General features: G+C 50.2%; 1 protein-coding gene across 3 annotated transcripts in view; it reads right to left on the reverse strand.

Moving 5' to 3' along the window:
- The window catches only part of TTC7B (tetratricopeptide repeat domain 7B), a 215,390-nt gene that overhangs the window by 174,465 nt on the left and 22,320 nt on the right, over positions 1-18,605 (reverse strand). For all 3 annotated transcript variants that reach the window (XM_053928133.2, XM_053928134.2, XM_053928135.2), the window contains exon 3: positions 17,817-17,985. In XM_053928133.2, coding sequence (XP_053784108.1) covers positions 17,817-17,985 — 169 coding nt within the window. The remainder of the gene's footprint in view (positions 1-17,816; positions 17,986-18,605) is intronic.

Here is an 18,605-nt window from a genome sequence, read left to right on the forward strand (position 1 = left end):
TCAGTAAGAATATTAAATGACCTGTAAAACTTAACCCTCCCCTGTGAGAAGAGACTGGTGCCTTCTGTGGTTTTGTGTTCTAAGTAGGCAGACACGTGGACACCCAAGGTCTCGGCTGGCAAATGGGTCCCGGCAAGGAGTCCACCCTTGGGTAGGAGGCTCTTCATGGTAAACACTATTCCTTCCCCCAATGCTACGACATGCATCCCATGTGCCCCCGGGCGCATCACAGAGAACAGACGAGTCTCGGTTCACCAGTGAACTCATGGCTATGCAGCTCAGTTCCGGAACATTTAGTTCTCAGTCGAAAGCCACTCACAGGACCTCTGGGCTGGACTGTGAAATTTCAAATGTCTGGGATCAGATCAACACTGTCTGAGAGGCAGAGTCCTAAGGGCACCGCCCAAATCAGCCCTCATTAAAACGATGCCCTGTCAGTTTGCAAAGCTATCATCGGTAATGTTTTTAGTCACTTTCTTTTTCCCAGAGAAACGCATGACAAAAAAGCAAAAGCCAGACTGAATAAACAACTGGTATGACAGCAATACCGAATGAACATCTCAGTAAGATGTGCATGTCTAGAACAAAAGAGGAGAAGTGCAGCGCTTCCCGCCGATCATCAAGGCCAATGTCAAAGCAGGGCTCCAGGAAGCGGCTGAGCACTGGCTGTGACGGAAGGACTGCCGAGTGGCCTCCCTGCCGCAGGAGGGCGTTCCCACAGACAGTCACTTCCGAAAGCTGCTTTCGGTGAGGGGTGACACATGTTAAGTAACTTAACGATAAGAAAATCATCTGGAACATGATGGCTGCTTCTGGGGCTCTCCTGGGTGCGTGAGCTGCTCTGGGCCTGTTGCACGGGCACGTCGCCTTCCAACGTTGTGGGAAAAGGAAGTCAGAGAAAAACTGAGTGACTTGCCTCAGCTCTGAGCAGGGGCCAGCACTGGACATTGTTAGGGAGCCAGGAGCTGGGACAAATGCGTCCTGCCCGAGGTAACATTCTAAAAGGAAGCAGGACTGCTGAGTCTGATGCAGGGTGCAGCGTCCAAAGCAAAGGTGCTGCACAGATGCCAGGAGGTGGGTGGGGCGTCACCAGCTCCAAGGGGCACCAGGAGGCTGAGGAGCAGGCTGAGGACCCTGGGCAGTTTAAAGTCTGAACGCGCTTCGCTTCAGGAGTGTTCTATTTAGGTGTGACTTCCAGAACATAACCCACCGCACTGGACTGCACCCTGTTTCCTTCCACGTCTAGCTCTCATCATCTGGGAAAAGGAGCTCCATTCTAGTTCCCCAAGGGCCATCTGTCCCTGGAGCTTTGGCTGAGGAAGTAGAGAGCTATACATCTCATTGCCAAAACAATCCAAAACCCTTTCAGGATCCCTCAGCCAGGAGCCTGGTCTGGCTACGTAAGATCAAACCGCTTCAATGATAGAAAAGGTTCATTCATCAAGGCTTTACTCAGCACCCAGCACTATACCCAAGGTTTGACAGACACCATTTCTAATCCCCACAGCCACCCCGCAAGGGAGATGTGAATGACACCTTATAGATAAGATTGAACTTCGGGCTCCACAGCCAGTACATGATAAAGCCAAGTGTGGACCCCTGGTCTGTGTGACTACAAAACCCTGCTCACAATACCCTGCGTCTCACCCGACCGCTGACAGCATATTCGCTGCCTCACAGCGGCGATGACGATAAAAGTGAGTTTCAAATTGTAAAGGCAGAGAAATCGGAGCCCAGAGCCCGAGGGCAGAGGCTTTTTCTTCCAGCAGGAGCTGCACCATCTAAGGCGATCCCATGGATGGGGGCCTCCCACTCCGTGTCTGTGCTCCACTGGGTCGAGCTCAGGGGATGCCATCTTGAGCTGTACAACTTTAGAAGACTAACAGGCCCTGGCTGGTGTGGCTCAGTGGATTGAGTGCCAGCCTGAGAACCAAAAGGTCACCGGGTCGATTCCCAGTCAGGGCACATGCCTGGGTTGCAGGCCAGTAGGGGGTGCACGAGAGGCAACCACACATTGATGTTTCCCTCTCTTCTTCCTCCTTTCCTCTCTATAAATAAATAAATAAATACATAAATAAATAAATAAATAAAAGATTAACAGCCACAACAAATATTTTGATTTTATAATCACATTAAAATGAACGGGGATTTCATTTCTTATGACGTTCTGCAACACAACAACAGGCTGAACAATGCGACGTGTGAACCATGCACCACCACATGCGGCACTGTTCCCTCGCTTCCCTTAACCGGGTCCTGGAAGCCAGGCCCAGGACAGGAGCGCACCTCTGCTTTGCCGTAACCTGACCCACGGGGGAGTTTATAACTGGCAACACCAGAAACACTCTATTAGCACACATGTCTCTGATGACCCAGCCCGGCGGCACGGACTCCAAACGCATTTCGACAATTTCCAGGGATCTCAGTTTCCAAGGCTGAAAAGAAACTTGGGAAAACAGATTCAAGATCCTCAAAGCACAGTGCTGGCAAAGGCAGCCCCAGGCGGCCGCCCCTGAGTTCTTGCTGACAATGGCCGCACTCCCACTGGTGTCGGATGGACTCAACTCAGTGAGAGGACAAGACCTTGCAGGGTGCAGAGAGGGGACAGCTGATGGAAGCCTCCATGCTGAGGGGGGAAGGGTGGGATGCTGCGGCTGCCCTAGATCTCCTGAGAAGTCCCTGTACATCCAGAGCTTCTGTGATTGCTGGTGGTCCCTGGCCGGGGAGCCACGGCCGGCCCTTCTCGGTGCTTTTAGAAATTGCTCTCCTGCGCACGTGTATGTACGCACACACTGTCACTCAGAAGAAGAGCATGCCAGGGCCTGCATTAGACATTCACCTGCTGGAGCATGTGATCTTTCAATGTCGCTTCCACAGCTCTGTGAGCAAATGAGATGCTTATTCAACCTGAAATGCTCACTGAAGGAGTCTGCAGTTTGAATGTATGCTCTTTAAGTCTCTCCTTAGCAACCTCGTAATAGTAATAGCATGTAGTGAGTGCTAGCCTCATGCCAGACACTGTGCCGAGAGTTTGACATAATTCTTCCAACCTTCACAAGAACGAGGGAGGATTCACTGTCACCCCCGTGTTCAAGACGAGGGAACAGGGCTCTGAGCTGGTTAAGTGACTCACCTGAGATTACACAACGAGTAAGTGGCAGAGCAGGGGCTCCAACCAGACGCCCTGACTCCTGAGTTTAGCTCTCAGCCTTTACACGACACTCTCCCACGTCTCCGGTTTGTCTGTCTGTCTTCAGATGGAAAGCAGCACTGGGAATCTGGGCTGGGAATCTTAGCACTGGGCTCTGCAGCCAGACTCCCTGGGTTCCTCGCTGGCAGCTGGCTTTGTACGCAGACCGCTGTGTGCGTAGAACACTGTACGACGCCTTCTCTGTCTAGTTGCAAACACCCGTCCCTTTTTATTGCCGAATAATATTCCGTTTTATGAACACGATACATTTTATTTATCCATTCATCTGTTGCTAAACATTTGGGTTATGTAAACTTTTTGAATATTATAGAGAATGTTACTATAAATATTCATGTATTGGTTTCAGGGTGGATGTCTACTTTCCATTAACTTAGATGTAAACCTAGAATGGAATTGGTAGGTCATATGGTAATCCTATATTTTATTATCCACTTTTTTATTATTTTTCATCTTTGTGCCAAAAACCCTATCCATCACCTAACTCCCCAAGTGCCAGGTAAAACATTAAGAAGTGAAAATGCATGGCCTTCGGGGTAGACGGACCTGGATTCAGAGCCTGGCTTCTCCATCTACCAGCTCTGCGACTCGGAGCAAGCATCTCCGAGCCTCCGTTTCCGCATCAAGCAAATGAAAGGGCATTTGCTCCAGTGGATCATTCCGAGGCTTAGCTCAGTGCCCGGCACATAATAAGTAGGTACTTGGTAAACAGCAACTACTACTATTAACAAGCACCTTTCCCGGGGACAACGACAATCCTCAATTTTTTTGACGGGTGTCCGAAAACTATAGAAAACCACGGAGAAGAAAATAACCACCATCCATAACCCCACCACTCTGAATTAAGCACGGTTAACACCGCAGCACAGACCCTCGGCCTCCATAACACATAGGGCCATGTACGCTTTGGTCTTGGCTCCAGTTTCCTTCATCACCCAAGGAGATCCCGTGGGTGCGAATTGCGGCCCAGACCGCCTGCCGCAGGAACGAGAGCTGCCAGTGAAAGACGTGCCTGTCCTTTCTCTAGTCAACGAGTTCTCTGCGGTGAGTTCTCTGCTTCTCTGCGGTGCTCTCGGGAGCTCCGTGCCTGTCAGAGCAGGACCCGGCTTCCACTACAGAAGCCCCACCTCCAGCGGAATGGAGGTGAGAGACGGTTTCAAAGTAATGTGAAAAGGACATCGCTGAGCCAGACATGGTATCACAGAGGAACTGAGGACAGGCAAAGGCTCCAGCCCCCAAACGCTCCTTGGGCTCTTCGAATCTCTGCTTGCTTCTAAACAGAGACCCCACGAGGAGTCTACTCACACAACCAACATTAAATATGAATGTGGGTCAGAGGCAGTAAAAGGGCTCTTGCTCTTCTTACACCATCTAAATATAAACAGGAAGCTTTGACTAGCAACCTGAGATGAGTGGCTACATGCAGCCCAGCATCCACCTCCCAGCATTCGCAGAGCTGGTCATTCCAGGTGGGAGGAGGCCGAGAGGCCCCTGGGTGGAGGCACACAGCAGCTTACACAGCAGGTGGCAGGCGGCCTGGGCTTCACAGCCCCTCCCACTCCCACACCCTTACCCCTACATTTTCGGGGCTTTGCCCACAGGCAAAAGCTCTCCACAAGCAGACCCCTGGCCCCATCTCTAGAACCCCATTCCCTCCGCTCATGCACTTTTCAATAAAACTAGTTTTTTTCACTGCACCTGAAGAAATCTCAAGGCTTTGAAATAAATACTTTTTTAAAAAAGTTACTTCTCAAGGGAAAAAAGAAAAACTGGATCCCCTATCTTCCCTCTTCCTCTCACTCTAAGGAAGAGGAAATTCGGGCTCGAAGAGGTTTCACAGCAAGTCCGAAGAGCTGGGACACAGCTCCCGCAGACTGGAGCACTTCCGTGCACTTCCCTGCCTGAAAGGAAGCTCGGAGAGCTTACCAGTCTGTCCTGCAGTTCGGGACCCCTAGAAGGACACCGTCATTAGCACCTATCCAGTTTGTAAAGGTCAGAATTAGATTCTGTCACTTCAAGGCCTGACATGCTCCGGGAAAATCCTCCTTGGGCTCCTACAGTTCTTATCACGACGGGTTTTTCAGTCCATGGTAAAAAGCAGGCATGTCAACTCCTACTAAAGCCCCACCACCAGTAATACACACTTGGAAATCCTTCCTTTTTAGGTGATCAAGGCACCGAACGTTTCTAAAGCCTCTGCGAAGTGCTCGCAGAAGGTAAATGCGCACAGGGCAGACACTCGGCCCGGGCCGGGAAGAGCCAGCCAGGCCGTGTGCAAACGCTTAGGGAAGGCACGGCTCTCTAGAAACGGCCCTGGACTCCCTTTCGAGGCTCACTGACCCAAGGTTAATAAAGAAGTCTGTCAGGTTCACCTTCTCCCTCCTAACCTCTGACCTCCCACATTTCAGGGCCTAGGAGTGATGAGCACCCCACGAGGCGGGCGCCCTGGACTGGCGGAACATGCAAGACCCAGGAGCCTGGGGGGCTGGGGGGCTGCAAGCCTGAGCGAGCGCGCGGGCGACGGGCTCCTGCGCCCCCTGGCGGCCATGGCTGGCACAGCGGGGACGGCCTCGGAGGGATCCTGGCCACAAGGCCCAGGTGGTGCGGCCCAAGGTAGAGCTTTTGGCGTGTGACTTGCTCCGAGGTCTTCTGTGGAATTCCGGTGTTTGAACGTGCCCAGAACACCAAAGAACCCTGCTGTTTAAATAAGACGCCCGAGTGCTGTCAAGGGAGAAGATGCTTTCCAAGACCCCCTGCGACGTGCATGCTGGTTCTGGGAACCACTGGGCACAAACCAAGGCATCTCGCAGCACCCCGGGGTCGCCTTGGCCTGTTTCAGTGGCCGCAGCAGTCTCGGCACCTGCGAGTTCCTACAAAAATGGTACACCAGCCCCGATCTACGAAGCAAGCCCTTGACAGCAAGGAGAAAAAGCACCAGGGCTGAAACAGGGGATCCACCCTTCCCTCCTCCAATGGCATGGGGAGTCTACCCACTTCCCTCTCGCGATCCTTGTGAGGGTTAAGGGTGTTAAGGGGCAAGTGTTTAGAAGGTGTTTACAAGGAATTTTTTAACGCTGTAATTATTTATAATTTACTACTATTACTCCAGAACCTGGCACATAGTAGGAGCTCAACAAGTCTGAGTTCTCGCTGATCTGCAAGGCTGTGCTGTGTGTGCCCTGGTCCATTTGACTCACGTGTTCAAGGCCCTGGAGGACCGGCTCCGCCCAGCCCCCAGCCCCCGCTTCCTGCTCCTTTGCACCAGCCGGGGCTGACTGGGGGACAGCCGGGAGAGCAACACCCTCCTTCTGCACAGAACAGTCTGTGCTCTGCTCCCGCCCCCGGAGAGCGCTGAGCTTTCCAAATGTGAACACGTTTTCATTCCCAAAGCATCAGGAACATTTGGGGGAAGAACATGAACACCAGACATGATTTGAAAATGATAGAAGCTGAGTTATGGGTGGTGGCAAATGAGCACTGTACGGGGAGTCACAAGTCCTGGTTTTAAAATATTAAAGGGGAGTCTGGGCTAGGTGACTTTTTTATAACCTGGCCCCAAGGAGATGCTGGAAGTAAGGACCCAAATCCTAAGAGAGAAAAATACAGCGGCTAGCCCACAATGCAGGGGAGAAAACCATATTAAGGAGGTCCAAGGAGTCACCGGCTTTCAAAGAAAATGAGCCCCAGGAGATGGCTCTTCAGAGCTAAACAAGCTGAAAGACAGTCCGCAAATTGGCATGACCCACCCTGAAGCTGAGTGTGGGTAGAAAAGGGACCGAGACAGGATTATTCGTGTTATAACTGGCCCGAAGCAAAATGTATTTTCATCTAAAAATGAGAGGATTTCAGAATACACCGAAATGCTGCACTTCTCCTTAAGCAACCTGTGTGTTGCTTAAACAGTTTATCTTCGATGGTGTGCCTCTGGATGCCGGGGGAAGGTGTCTGAGAACCACGCCCCCCACACACCCCACACGGCCCCTGATGTGAATGCAGGAACATGGAGCAAACGGGGTTCACTCAGGATTACCACAGTGTGGATTTTTCCATGGTGAGGTTAAACCTCAGAACAAGTGGTTCTGGCCTCCAAGCCACTGCCTATTACTGCCTTCACATTTTAACTTCAACCTACTTAAGAACAGAAGTCTGCCACAAATGTCCAAATGCTTGTGTATTTTTTCCCCTGTGGTCCCCAGGGGAAGGCTTTGTGTCACTGCACCCCTCCTCCCCTTCGTGAGCCCAGAGCCCTGGCAGGCACTCTTTCTACAGGAAGAGGTTCTCTGTTACATGCTGGGGCCTTGGTTCTGGACTTCCTCACTCTCTGTGGTCCTCTGAGTGAGCTTCAGCCACTCCTGGGTTGTATCCAAATCTGTACACAGTCAATTCCTGAATCCTGAAGCCAGAAAACCAATAGCCCAGCGACCCTTAGGCAGAGCAGCAGCCCCAGAACTAGAATGTCTCCCTGGGCACGCCCTCTTGTGGCCACAGAGGTATCATCACATTCAGCTCCTGCCCAGCATTGCTCCCTGTACTCCTTACCTGGTTTAACTACATCTTTGCCTGTTCAGTGAGCTAAGCAAAACATCTCAGTCATCTCAATTCCTCCTTCAACCACTTTCCCACACCAAATCCTCAACACAGACTCTCTCCATGGCCTACTGCAACCAGCTAGGACAAAGCAATCAATCTAGTTCTTTCAAATAAAGGAGACAATGTATGGAATTGTCTGCATTGGGGATGAAACAGGTGAGAAGACACACAGGATGGCATCGCATCCCAGAATTCTGCAACGGCAGGAGGCCACTAACATGCCTGGGGTTGGAAAGGACAAAGGGAGGAGGCGGAGTTATGAGAGACTGGAAGACAGAGCCATTGGGTGGGAAATAGAAGCCAGCAGAGGCTCCCTCCTGGAAGCTGAAACCCCGGGGGAGGGTTTGTCGGATGGAGGCTGGAGCAACTGAAGAGACCAAATTGCCGTCAAAAGTGCTGTCTGAGGTAAAGAAGGAGAAATACCCCGGATTCCCTCTCTTCCTGCCCTCCAATTCCTTGCTGGTGCTTCCTGTTGGCCCAACCCAGGCAGAAGCAAACTGACTCGAGCACCCCAGAAACAGCCTACACAAGTCAGACCCCCTGAAATGCAGAACAACGGAGGGGAAGGGCCCAAAGCCAGCTCACCTCCCCAATCAGTCTCCAGCCCCATAATCTTTAATTCCTTCTAATCTATTCTCCACTCTGTGCCAGAAAAATCTTTCTCACTTATAAACTTAATTAAGTCCTCCTGCTTAACACCTGGCAGCGGCTGGCAGTTTCCTGCAGGAAAAAAAGACTTACGTGCCAGGCTGACTTCGTCGATCAATTGCAAATACAGGAGATGCTGCTTCCTTCGACTGTACTGAGTTTACTTTATAACATGGCATGCGCTGCTACTGAAGGTATTACTGTAGAAGAAAGTGGGGACTGTTCCTCAAAGTCACCCACCCTAACCCCTTCTGACCAGGGCAGTTTGCTGTGACTGACTGGGAGGCTCAGCGCTCCAGGGAAAGATGCCATGTAGAGGAAAGTGGAGAGCAAGTAAAGGCTATTAAACTCCACTAAAGGAACAGAGTAGCAGGAGATTGAATTAGTAACTCGAACAAAACAAAACAACAACAACAAAAAACTCTTCCTACAAAGAAAAGCACAGGCTCAGATGGATTCCTGGTGAGTCCTACCAAATGTTTAAAGAATTAGCACCAATCCTTCGCAAACTCTTCCAAAAAGTACAAGACGAGGAAACACCTCACAGCTCATGCTACGACACCAGCATTACCTTGGTACCCAAATCAGAGAAAGACATCACAAGAAAAACATGCCGACCTCCATTATGAATATAGATGTAAAAACCCTCAACAAAATATTAGCACACCAAGCCCAGCAACACAGAAGAAGGATTTTGTACCATGACCCAGTGGGATCTTTCCCAGAAATGCAAGGTTGGTTTAACACACGAAAATCAAAAGATATAATACAGCATAGGAGGAAAATAAAGCACAAAAATTACATGGTTATCTCAGGAGAAAAAGCATTTAACAAAGTCTAACCCTCCTTCGTGATAAAAACACACACAAAAAACTAGAATCATAGAAGAACTTCTTCAACCCAATAAAGTCCCTTTATGAAAAACCCACAGCTAACAGTGTATTTACTAGAGAAAGGCCGAAAACTCTCACCCTGAGACAAAGGTCTCTGCTCTGGTCACCTCTGTTCACCCTTATACTGCATGTTCCAGCCAGTGCAACAAGGCAACAAACAGAAATAAAGGCATCCGGACTGGAAAGGAAGAAGGAAAATAATCCCATTTACAGACGACATGATCCTATACGTAGAAAACCCTAAAGAATCTACAAAAAAAGTATTGGAGCTAATGAGTTCAGCAAGGTTATAGGATAAAAGAACAACATAAAAAAATCTGTTGTATTTTCTGTATACTAGCAATGAAGAATTTAAAAATGAAATTAATTAAAAGAGTTTACTGTGATAGCATCAAAAAGAATAAATACTTAGGAATAAATTTAACTAAAGGAATGTAAGACCTGTACACTGAAAACTCTAAGACATTTTTTTTGAAAGAAATGAAAGAAGACACCCACGTTCATGGGTTAGAAGGCCTAATACTGTTGAGATGGCCAAACTCTCCAAATTGATCAACAGATTTATCATAATCCTTATGAAATTCCCAGCAAGCTTATTTTTTGCAGTAATCGACCATTCGATACTAAAATCTATATGGAAACATAAGGGACCCATAAAAGCCAAAACAATCTTTTTTAAAAAAGAACAAAGCTGGAGGACTCACCCTTCCCAATCTCAAAATTCACCACAAAGCTACCACGATAAAGACAGTGGGGTATTAGCATGAGGCAGACATACAGACCAATGGAACAGAGCTGAGAGCCCAGAAATAACTCTTCCATCCATATTCATGTTCAACTGACTTCAGCAAAGGTGTCAAGACAACCAATGGGGGAAAAATAGTCTTTTCCACAACCGGTGCTGGACTAACTGAATATCCACATGCAAAGGAATGAAGTTGGGCCCCTCCCTGACACTGTACACAAAAACGAACTTAAAGGAGACATAGACCTAAATGTAAGAGTTAAAACTATAAAACTCAAAGAAAACAGGAATAAATCTTTGTGACCTTGATTAGGTAATAATTTCTTGGATACAATACCAAAAACACCAAAGCAATAAAAAAAAAGTTGAAAAATAGAAATTAAAATTAAAAATTTTTGTGTTTCAAAGGACACCATCAAGAAAGGAAAAAGACAACTCGCAGAATGAGAGGAAATATTTTTAAAAACATGTATCTATAAAGGGACTTGTATTTAGATTCTATAAAGAACTATTATAACTCGATAATAGAAAAACAAATCACCCAAGTAAAACAGTGGGCACAAGATCTGAATAGACATTTATCCAAAGAAGATACAGAAATGGCCAATAAGCACATGAAAAACTGCCCAACGTCACCAGTCATTGGGGGAACACAAATAAGAACCTCAGTGGGACGCCGCTTCGCACACACTAGGATGACTGTAACCAAAAGGACACATTCAGTAAGTGTTGAGAAGGTTGTGGAGGAACCAGAACCTTCAGAGTGGGGCAGCCACTTCGGAAAACAACTTGTAGCTCCCCAGAAAGTTAAACACAGAGTTATCACATGACCCAGTTAAGTCCTCTCCCAAGCACATAACCAAGAGAAATGAAAACACACCAACTCCAAATTTTGTACACAAATGTTCACAGCAGCATGACCGATAATCGCCCAAAAGTGGAAACAACCCCATTCCATCGCCTGGTGCAGGTCCTAACAAAGCGTGGCATATCCGCACAGTGGAACATTATTCAGCTGCAAAAGGAGAGATACCAGCCGCAACACGTGAGGAACCGGACACGTGAGGCTAAGTGATGGCAGCCGGATAGAGAACTCACGGACTCCGTGATTCCATTTGCACAGTGCATCTAGGACGGGCAGACCCACAGAGACAGAAAGCAGACCAGCAGGTGGCGGGGGCAGGGCGGGCGTTCATCACTGACGGAGGGACGGCTGGTGAGCCCGGGCTTCTCTCTCGGGCGAGGAAACGCTCTAAAAGTGATTCGGTGATGGCTGCACAGCTCTGAAGACACTGAAAACCACTGAACTGTGCACTGTAAAGGGTTTTACTTTATGGTATGTGAACATCTCAATAAAGCTCCTTTAAAAAAAGCTTTAGAGCCCAGGCTGGTGTGGCTCAGGGGACTGAGCACCAGCCAGCGAACCGAGAGGCTGGATTCCCGGCCAGGGCCACGCCCGAGTCGGGAGCCAGGTCCCCAGCTGGGGGCGTGCGACAGGCAACCGGCAGATGTTTCTCTTGCACATTGATGTTTCTCTCCCTCTCTTTCCCCTCTCTCTAAAAGTAAATAAATAAAATCTTTTAAAAAAAAAAGCTAGAGTATATTAGTAGCATGAAAAACTGAAATAACACATTTGTCCTGTGGGTAACCGATTCAAAAATATCCACAAGGCACACCACTGTGCCGCCACTAAAGTGGTTTCCAAAGTATCTGATGACTGTATCTGAAAGGAAAAGTAACTGCCCGCACATGTATGCACACAGTGAAGAGGCAGAACATAAAACAGTGTGTACAGAATTCTAGCCATGTATAAAATATATAAATACCTCCATATGTTTATAAATTAAATATACAGATATACCGAGATCTATAATTCAAGTATATTATATTTATATATAATTTAAATGCAGATATATTTAAATATTTAAAATATAATTTAAATATATAAAGATATATAGAGACATATGCAGACGGTACATAAAGATATTTATATACATCTATCTATATGTTCAAAAGTGGTTAACTAGCTCGAATGGCAGCATGGAGGCTGACTTTATTTCCTGCTTTATGTTTTTCTTCATTTTCCAAATGGCCCATACTCAACAAAAAACTAAAGAATAAATGTCCCTTTTGGATCAGAGGGATGCTATTCAGGGTCGGCCAGAATGAGGGGCGGCTGGCCCCACACATGATGCCAGGAAAGCACAGAGGGATCCGCAGGGCAGCCTGGAAATCCTTCCCCCGACCCAGAAACCCTGCCCCACTGAGCCCTCCGAGCGAAAGCATCAGGAAGGGCACAGAGGTCAGGCTGGGAGGCGCTGGTCTCAGCCTCACGTGCAACAGTGAGAAGCTGAGAAGAACCTACATGCCCAAAAATAGAGGCTTTGAGTTCAATGTCATAGCTCATCCACGCAACGAAATGTTGCACAGCTGCTGGAACAATGCACAAATGTGTCCTTTGTCATGGAAAGTGTTACGATCTGTAGTGAAGTAGAAAAAGCAGGTGGCAAAGCACTATATGTCGTATAATCACATTTTTATTTTAAAAATTCACACATAGGGTCAGGATAGAGAAATACACTAAATTGTTCACAGAGGTTCCTGGTGGCCGTGGCCCTACAGTAACTTCTCACCAATGAACTGTCACCAGATCTTCTGTGTGTTCCTTCCGCTCACCCTGGACATCGCTCTCCTCCTCTTTCCATGAGCTGCAACATCCCAGCAACCCAGCTTCAGTCGCACAGATGGGGACTGCGCCCGGCAGGTGCAGGAGGGGTAGGAACCTCAGAGAGCACAGCCGCCCCACCAGCCTAGCCCAGGCGGACTGCTACAGGCCTCCCCTCATACTGCAGCCAGTGCGCTGTGGTCTCTTTGTCACACCAGGGCGCACTTCCAGCTCCCACTATCCTAGCTGCTGAAAGTTACCCCTCGTCCAGTAGACCTAGGTCCCAAAACAGACAGTGTCCTTGTGTCCAATGTCCCAAGCCAAGCTTCCGCATTTGGGAAAGAACGTCTGCGGCCACTTGGTATCCTGAGATTCCATCTGCCATCTCCCTCTGTACCCCGGAGCAAAGGTCTCTACTGACCTGGTTGACCCAGTACTTCCAGAAGCTAGAGCTTCTCCATTTCTTCTATTCCCACTCTCTGTTTCTCTACTTAAGTTTAAGAGATGGGAGGAAGGAGCCAGGGGCCGGGGAGGGGTGGGAAGGGGCTGGGGAGGCAGGCGTTGAGATCCACTCAGGAGCCCCCTGGTGATGGAAATGGTCTGAAACGTGCCACTTTCAGGACAGGGACCCATGTTCGGCGCTGTCACAGTGAGATGTCAGCACACTCTTATGGGTGTTCCGTGGTTGGCAGAGATGACTCTGAATCACCAAAATATGCTCAGAATATTATCTACAGACAAAACGCCCCCACCCACACCTGGCCCTGACGGGCAAATGCAGACACCCAGAAGCACCTGACTTACACAATGGGCATCTCAGGAGAAGCCCAAGCAAGGGAAGTTCTATACATCTCATTCAGTAGTTGAGCCCCACTTGTGTGCTAAGTTCTGAGGAGGGCAAACAGACAAAACACAGCGCTCCCCCTCGCAGGGGCGTCCAACCTGTGGCCCCCAGGCCGCATGTGGCCCAGGATGGCTGCGAATCCGGCCCAACGTGAAGTCATCGATTTACTTAAAACATTACGAGATTTTTTTGTGATTATGTGTCACAATGTACTTAATGTGTGGCCCAAAACAAATCTTCTTCCAGTGTGGCGCAGAGACACCCAAAGGCTGGACACCCTGCAGTTTGGAGGGACTCGCTCACTCGCAGGGGTGTCTGATAATGGCACCCCTCGTTCTCAGATGATTCCCAAGTACTGCTACTCTGGGCTGTGACGGTGCTGAACGTGACTGACTCTGAACGGGGGGGTCCCAGAGGGCTTCCGAGAACACAGAACATGTTGAGCATGAGGGACAGAACTTGCAGGTAGGTACCTGGCCAAGGGCAAGGGGACACGGTGGAAAAACAGGGGGTGGAGCTGAGAAGAGGGGGTGGGTGCAAATCTAGCAGGTGCTCCAGGGATCCGACTGCTTTCTGCCTGAGGAAACCTGACCTGGCCCCAGCGAGTTCTGACCGATAGGCCAACGGCGCAGTGACTGGAACACGGGCCCTGGAGTTGAACCCTCTCCAGACCCAGTCGGGCCCCGCCTGCCACCCAGCAGGACAGCATGGGCCCCAGGACGGCCTCTGAGGCCGGTCCTGCCTCTGCCACTTCTAGCTGTAGCACCTCAGCAGCTTACCTACCCTGCCTGTACTCAGTGTTCTCGTCTGTGAAATGGAAATAATAATGGTGCCCACCTCACAGGGTGCTTGTGAAAATCGGCTGAGATACCCGAGTTCAAGACACAGCGCCTGGCACAGAGGAGGCCCTGGCATCATTCCTAGTAACCTCACAAGTCTCACTGCCTTTGTCTGTCACGTAGGGAGCTGGAGGACGAGAGTTAGAAAAGCCCTGACATGGGGTTGGCCCACAGGGTTCTCTGTAACTGAATGATGGTGGCTTCTGATGGCTTCTGATTCCCCAGAAGCCACGCTAACCACCTGGCAGGGGGAGGAGCTCCCGGTCACGGCTGGAAGAACCAGACGTGGGAGTTCATTGACACTCCCAGGCTCTGGCTGAAAGTCCTAGTCGAGCCAGGCGGCAGGAGACCGTGGAAACGTTTAGGTGACCCACAAGTGTGTGCAGGTCAATGCCACCACCCACAGCAGTACGCAGGTGGCCCAGGGGAGGGAGGTGGGCGGGGCGCATGGCCATCCAAGGAGCAGGTGCGCTCAGCTCCAGCCGGGTCCTGCCCTGGGAGAATGAAGCGACAGCTCTTCCCCCCTTTCCCAAGAAGACAGAAGGCCAAATTGTTAACTCTTCCCAATTTGGAAACATGAGCCATTATTTAATTCAGAAGCGCTGGAAACCCCGAGCAGACTAAACAACTTCTGCCCCAGGTGCCTGCGGGCCAGTGATTCGTGACTTCTGATTAAAGAGTGCCCATATTTTGCCATGTATAATGCACACTTTCTTGCCCAAATTTTTAAGGGAAAGATAAGGATGTGCATTATACGTGGGAAGTACTAGTTCTGTACCTATGTAAATGTTTTTAATTCTTCTATTTATGCTTATGCGTTAACAGTGTAACTCTAGAAAGCAATAATGATATCCGTATGCAAAATAATACCCTGGAATATGATGATCAGTTTTGTTTCTAAATACAAATAAATCAATAATTGAATGAAAAAATTAAAGATTTCTTTCCTGAAAATTGGGGCCGAAAACATGGGTGTGCATTATACATGGCAGCGCATTATACTTGCAGAACATGGCACTCTGGACGCTGACACTCAGCAGACCCGCCCCGGCGATCGCCCGTGAAGAATTCTCGAGGGCCTGCTGAGGAAAGGCAAACCCAGATGATCCCGACACGGGGCTCAGCCAAGAGCCTCTCAAGCTCCTCAGAGAACTGGCCCATCTGTGAACCAGAGTGGCAATTTTCTGCTATTTGAGTCACTTCTAGTGGCCCCCCAGCAAACACTCACTACTTAGGCTAACAGTGACATCACGTTCACTGCGTGCCAGGTACTGTTCTAAGCATTCGACACTTACCGCCTCGAGATCGTTACGACAACCCAAGGAGAGCCTGAGAGACGGGGAAACGGAGGGGCAGAGACAATAAGAATGTGTACGAGGTCCCACAGCCAGGACCCGACAGAGGCGGGAGTGGGGCCAGGTGGGTGACGCAGCATCAGTGCTCACAACTGTCAGCGCCTGCGGCCTCTCAGGGCCGGGGTCCTGGGGGCTGCAGGCCACTTCCTCCAGGCAAAAGTGACCCTTCCCTCTCCCTGTACACGTGTGGTTCCACGTGTGCCTACAGAAGTTAGAAGCTAGCCAGGGCCAGGTCTCCCAAGAGCCAGGTGCCTCAGCTCCATGGCTGGGGACCCACTGCGAACCACATGTCACCCAGGGCCAGACTCAGGGACCAAGTCTCCTGTACCCCTGCCCCCTTTGCGTGGCAGCCGTAAGAGGAGGCTGGCAGTGCCACCTGTGGACAGGCTGTCTCAGGGCCAATACTAAGACCTAAGCTCTCAGTGCTGAGCAGTCCTAGAGCGGTCCCCCAGCCCTCACTAGCAAACCAACTCCTGGCTACGATCTACCAGGTCCCGCGTCAACCAGGTGACAGGAAACTGCCAGAGGAAGCTCTGCTCTCATTGCAGAATATCATTCCTGGCCCAAAATCTCTCTCTCTCTCTCTCTCTCTCTCTCTCTCTCTCTCTCTCTCTCTCTCTCACACACACACACACACACACACACACACACACACACACACACACAGCTCCCATGAGCCCAAGGCACAGGAGGTGGCTCAGTGAGCGTCAGCAGGAGAAGAGGGCAACTGTGTGGCACAGACCCCCGCACCCCGCACAGCTCAGACAGTCAGACACAGGCCAGGCGCTCTCAGGGCCCCGGAGACAGCCCAAAAGGACTGTGCCCATGAAACCGCCAGCATGCCCTGTCAAGAGTGACGGCATCCATTCGCAGCCCACAGGAACGTGAGCGAGATTAATGAGATGAACCTGGCAGCATTCGGGGTTCCCCAGGCAACGTGGTGACTTGTCACAGCCATCACAAAGCTCTTCAGTGTGCCCTGGGCTGGGTCTTTGTCCACCACTGCATGGGACACCAAGTGAGACGGCTGGCACTACACAAGTGGCCAGCTCACTGCTGTTCTGGAGGGTCACCCCACCCTGGGCCCTGGCCTCTGGGCCAGCCGCAGTCAGTCACGATGCCTGGTTTGGACATTAGGTGGCAGGAAGGAAAGGAGCTGTTCCAGATGGTCCACTTCTTACAGCAGCCTTTAGAAAAGTCTGAAGTGTCTCTCCTCCTCCAGGAAGCCTTCCAGCCCCGCTGGCCTGCAGTGACCTCTCTGCAGAAAAGCTGTGACCCATGCCCAGCTTTTACCATTTGCTCCCTTGTTTGGGGCTGACACTCTAAAACATCATTTAGTAAGCATTCAGTGTGTGCCAGGCACTGTGTTAAGTGCCCTGCATACATTATTTGACGTGATCTTCACAGCGCCATGAAGGGGCTGTGATTGTACCCAGGTCACAGATGAGGAAGTAGCAACTTGAAGAAGTCAAACAACACGTGTGTCCTGCCTCTCTGTCATTGCTCTTTCCGTGGGCTGCATTCTCTCCCATTAGGTTACAAACTCCTTCACCACAACCAGGGTGACGGTCACCTTTCCTTCTCTCCCCTGAGCCCTGGGGCACATGGTTTAACACTGGTGACTGAAAACCACTTAGCTCTTCATGAACACGGGGGTGGCAGTAATGAATAAAAATGTGGTCAGCCACGTGGCCAACTGGCTACATAGAAAGAATCCCTATAAATGTCCTGCTGCATCTTCAACACCAAGAAAAGTCGCTGCTCAGGTTGCACATTAATTATCAGGAAACGTTGTGAAATGTTTTCCTTCATTTCCTCCAGTGATAACTAAAGACCTCAGGCTCCGAAGAAACCACGTGTGGCTGGGCTGCAAATGATCCCATGCGAGCGGTGGGGCCCACCCCGGCGGCCTTGCTGGTCACCAGTCAAGGGCAAGCGGTCAAACTGCAGCCTCCAGGGAGGCTCCGCTGGCTCCAAACAGCAAGACCCTGGGGGCCACCCTCTCAGGGGCAGACGGCGCAGGTCTCACCTTTGGTAGCATAGGCCTCCGCCATCAACCGCAGCCTGTAGGGAGGGACAGCCACCAGCGGCAGGTCTTCCAGGCCCACCCGCGCGTAAATGTTGAGAGCTTCCTTATAATCTCCTTCCACGTAGTTCAGCTTGGCCAGGATCAGATTGGATTCTTGGAGTAACTCTGACTAGAAGGAAAAGGAGAGGAAACATGTTTTTCCTACCATGTGATGGGGGATGCTGCCTGGGGGCCCAGCCACCTGCAGCCTAGCCCGGCGCCCCACGCAGAACCGGCGTGCATGTGTGTTCACAGCAAGATTGCTCAAGCAGCCCCGGAGTAGAAACAGCCCGAACATCCGCCCACTGAAGACGCACGAGCAAAATGAGGCGGAGCCACGCAGTGGAATATTACTCAGCCGTAGTGAGGGAGGAAACTCTGATACAGCCACAACAGGGACGGACCTCAGAAACATTTGGCCCGAGAAAAAGCCGGTCACTGGCGGCTGGTGAGTGTACGGAGTGGCCAGAGTGCTCGAATCTACAGAGGCAGAATGGGGGCCGGGCGGGGCGGGTGGGAAAGGGAGGAGCCTGTTAACAGTCAGGGAGTCATTTGAGGGATGAAGAAAATGTTCTAAAATCCAGGTAAAGGTTGCACAACTCAGTGAATAGTCTAAAACCCACTGCGTCGTACACTTTAATGGGCAGATTATGTGGCACGTGAATTATATTTCAATACAGCTGTGATGAAACAAGACAAAAATGCCAAGGCTCCCCTCGGACGGCTGGGCTGGGCTGAACATAGAAGGAA

This window comes from Desmodus rotundus, chromosome 7 (assembly GCF_022682495.2).
Source record: "Desmodus rotundus isolate HL8 chromosome 7, HLdesRot8A.1, whole genome shotgun sequence".
NCBI lineage: Eukaryota > Metazoa > Chordata > Mammalia > Chiroptera > Phyllostomidae > Desmodus > Desmodus rotundus.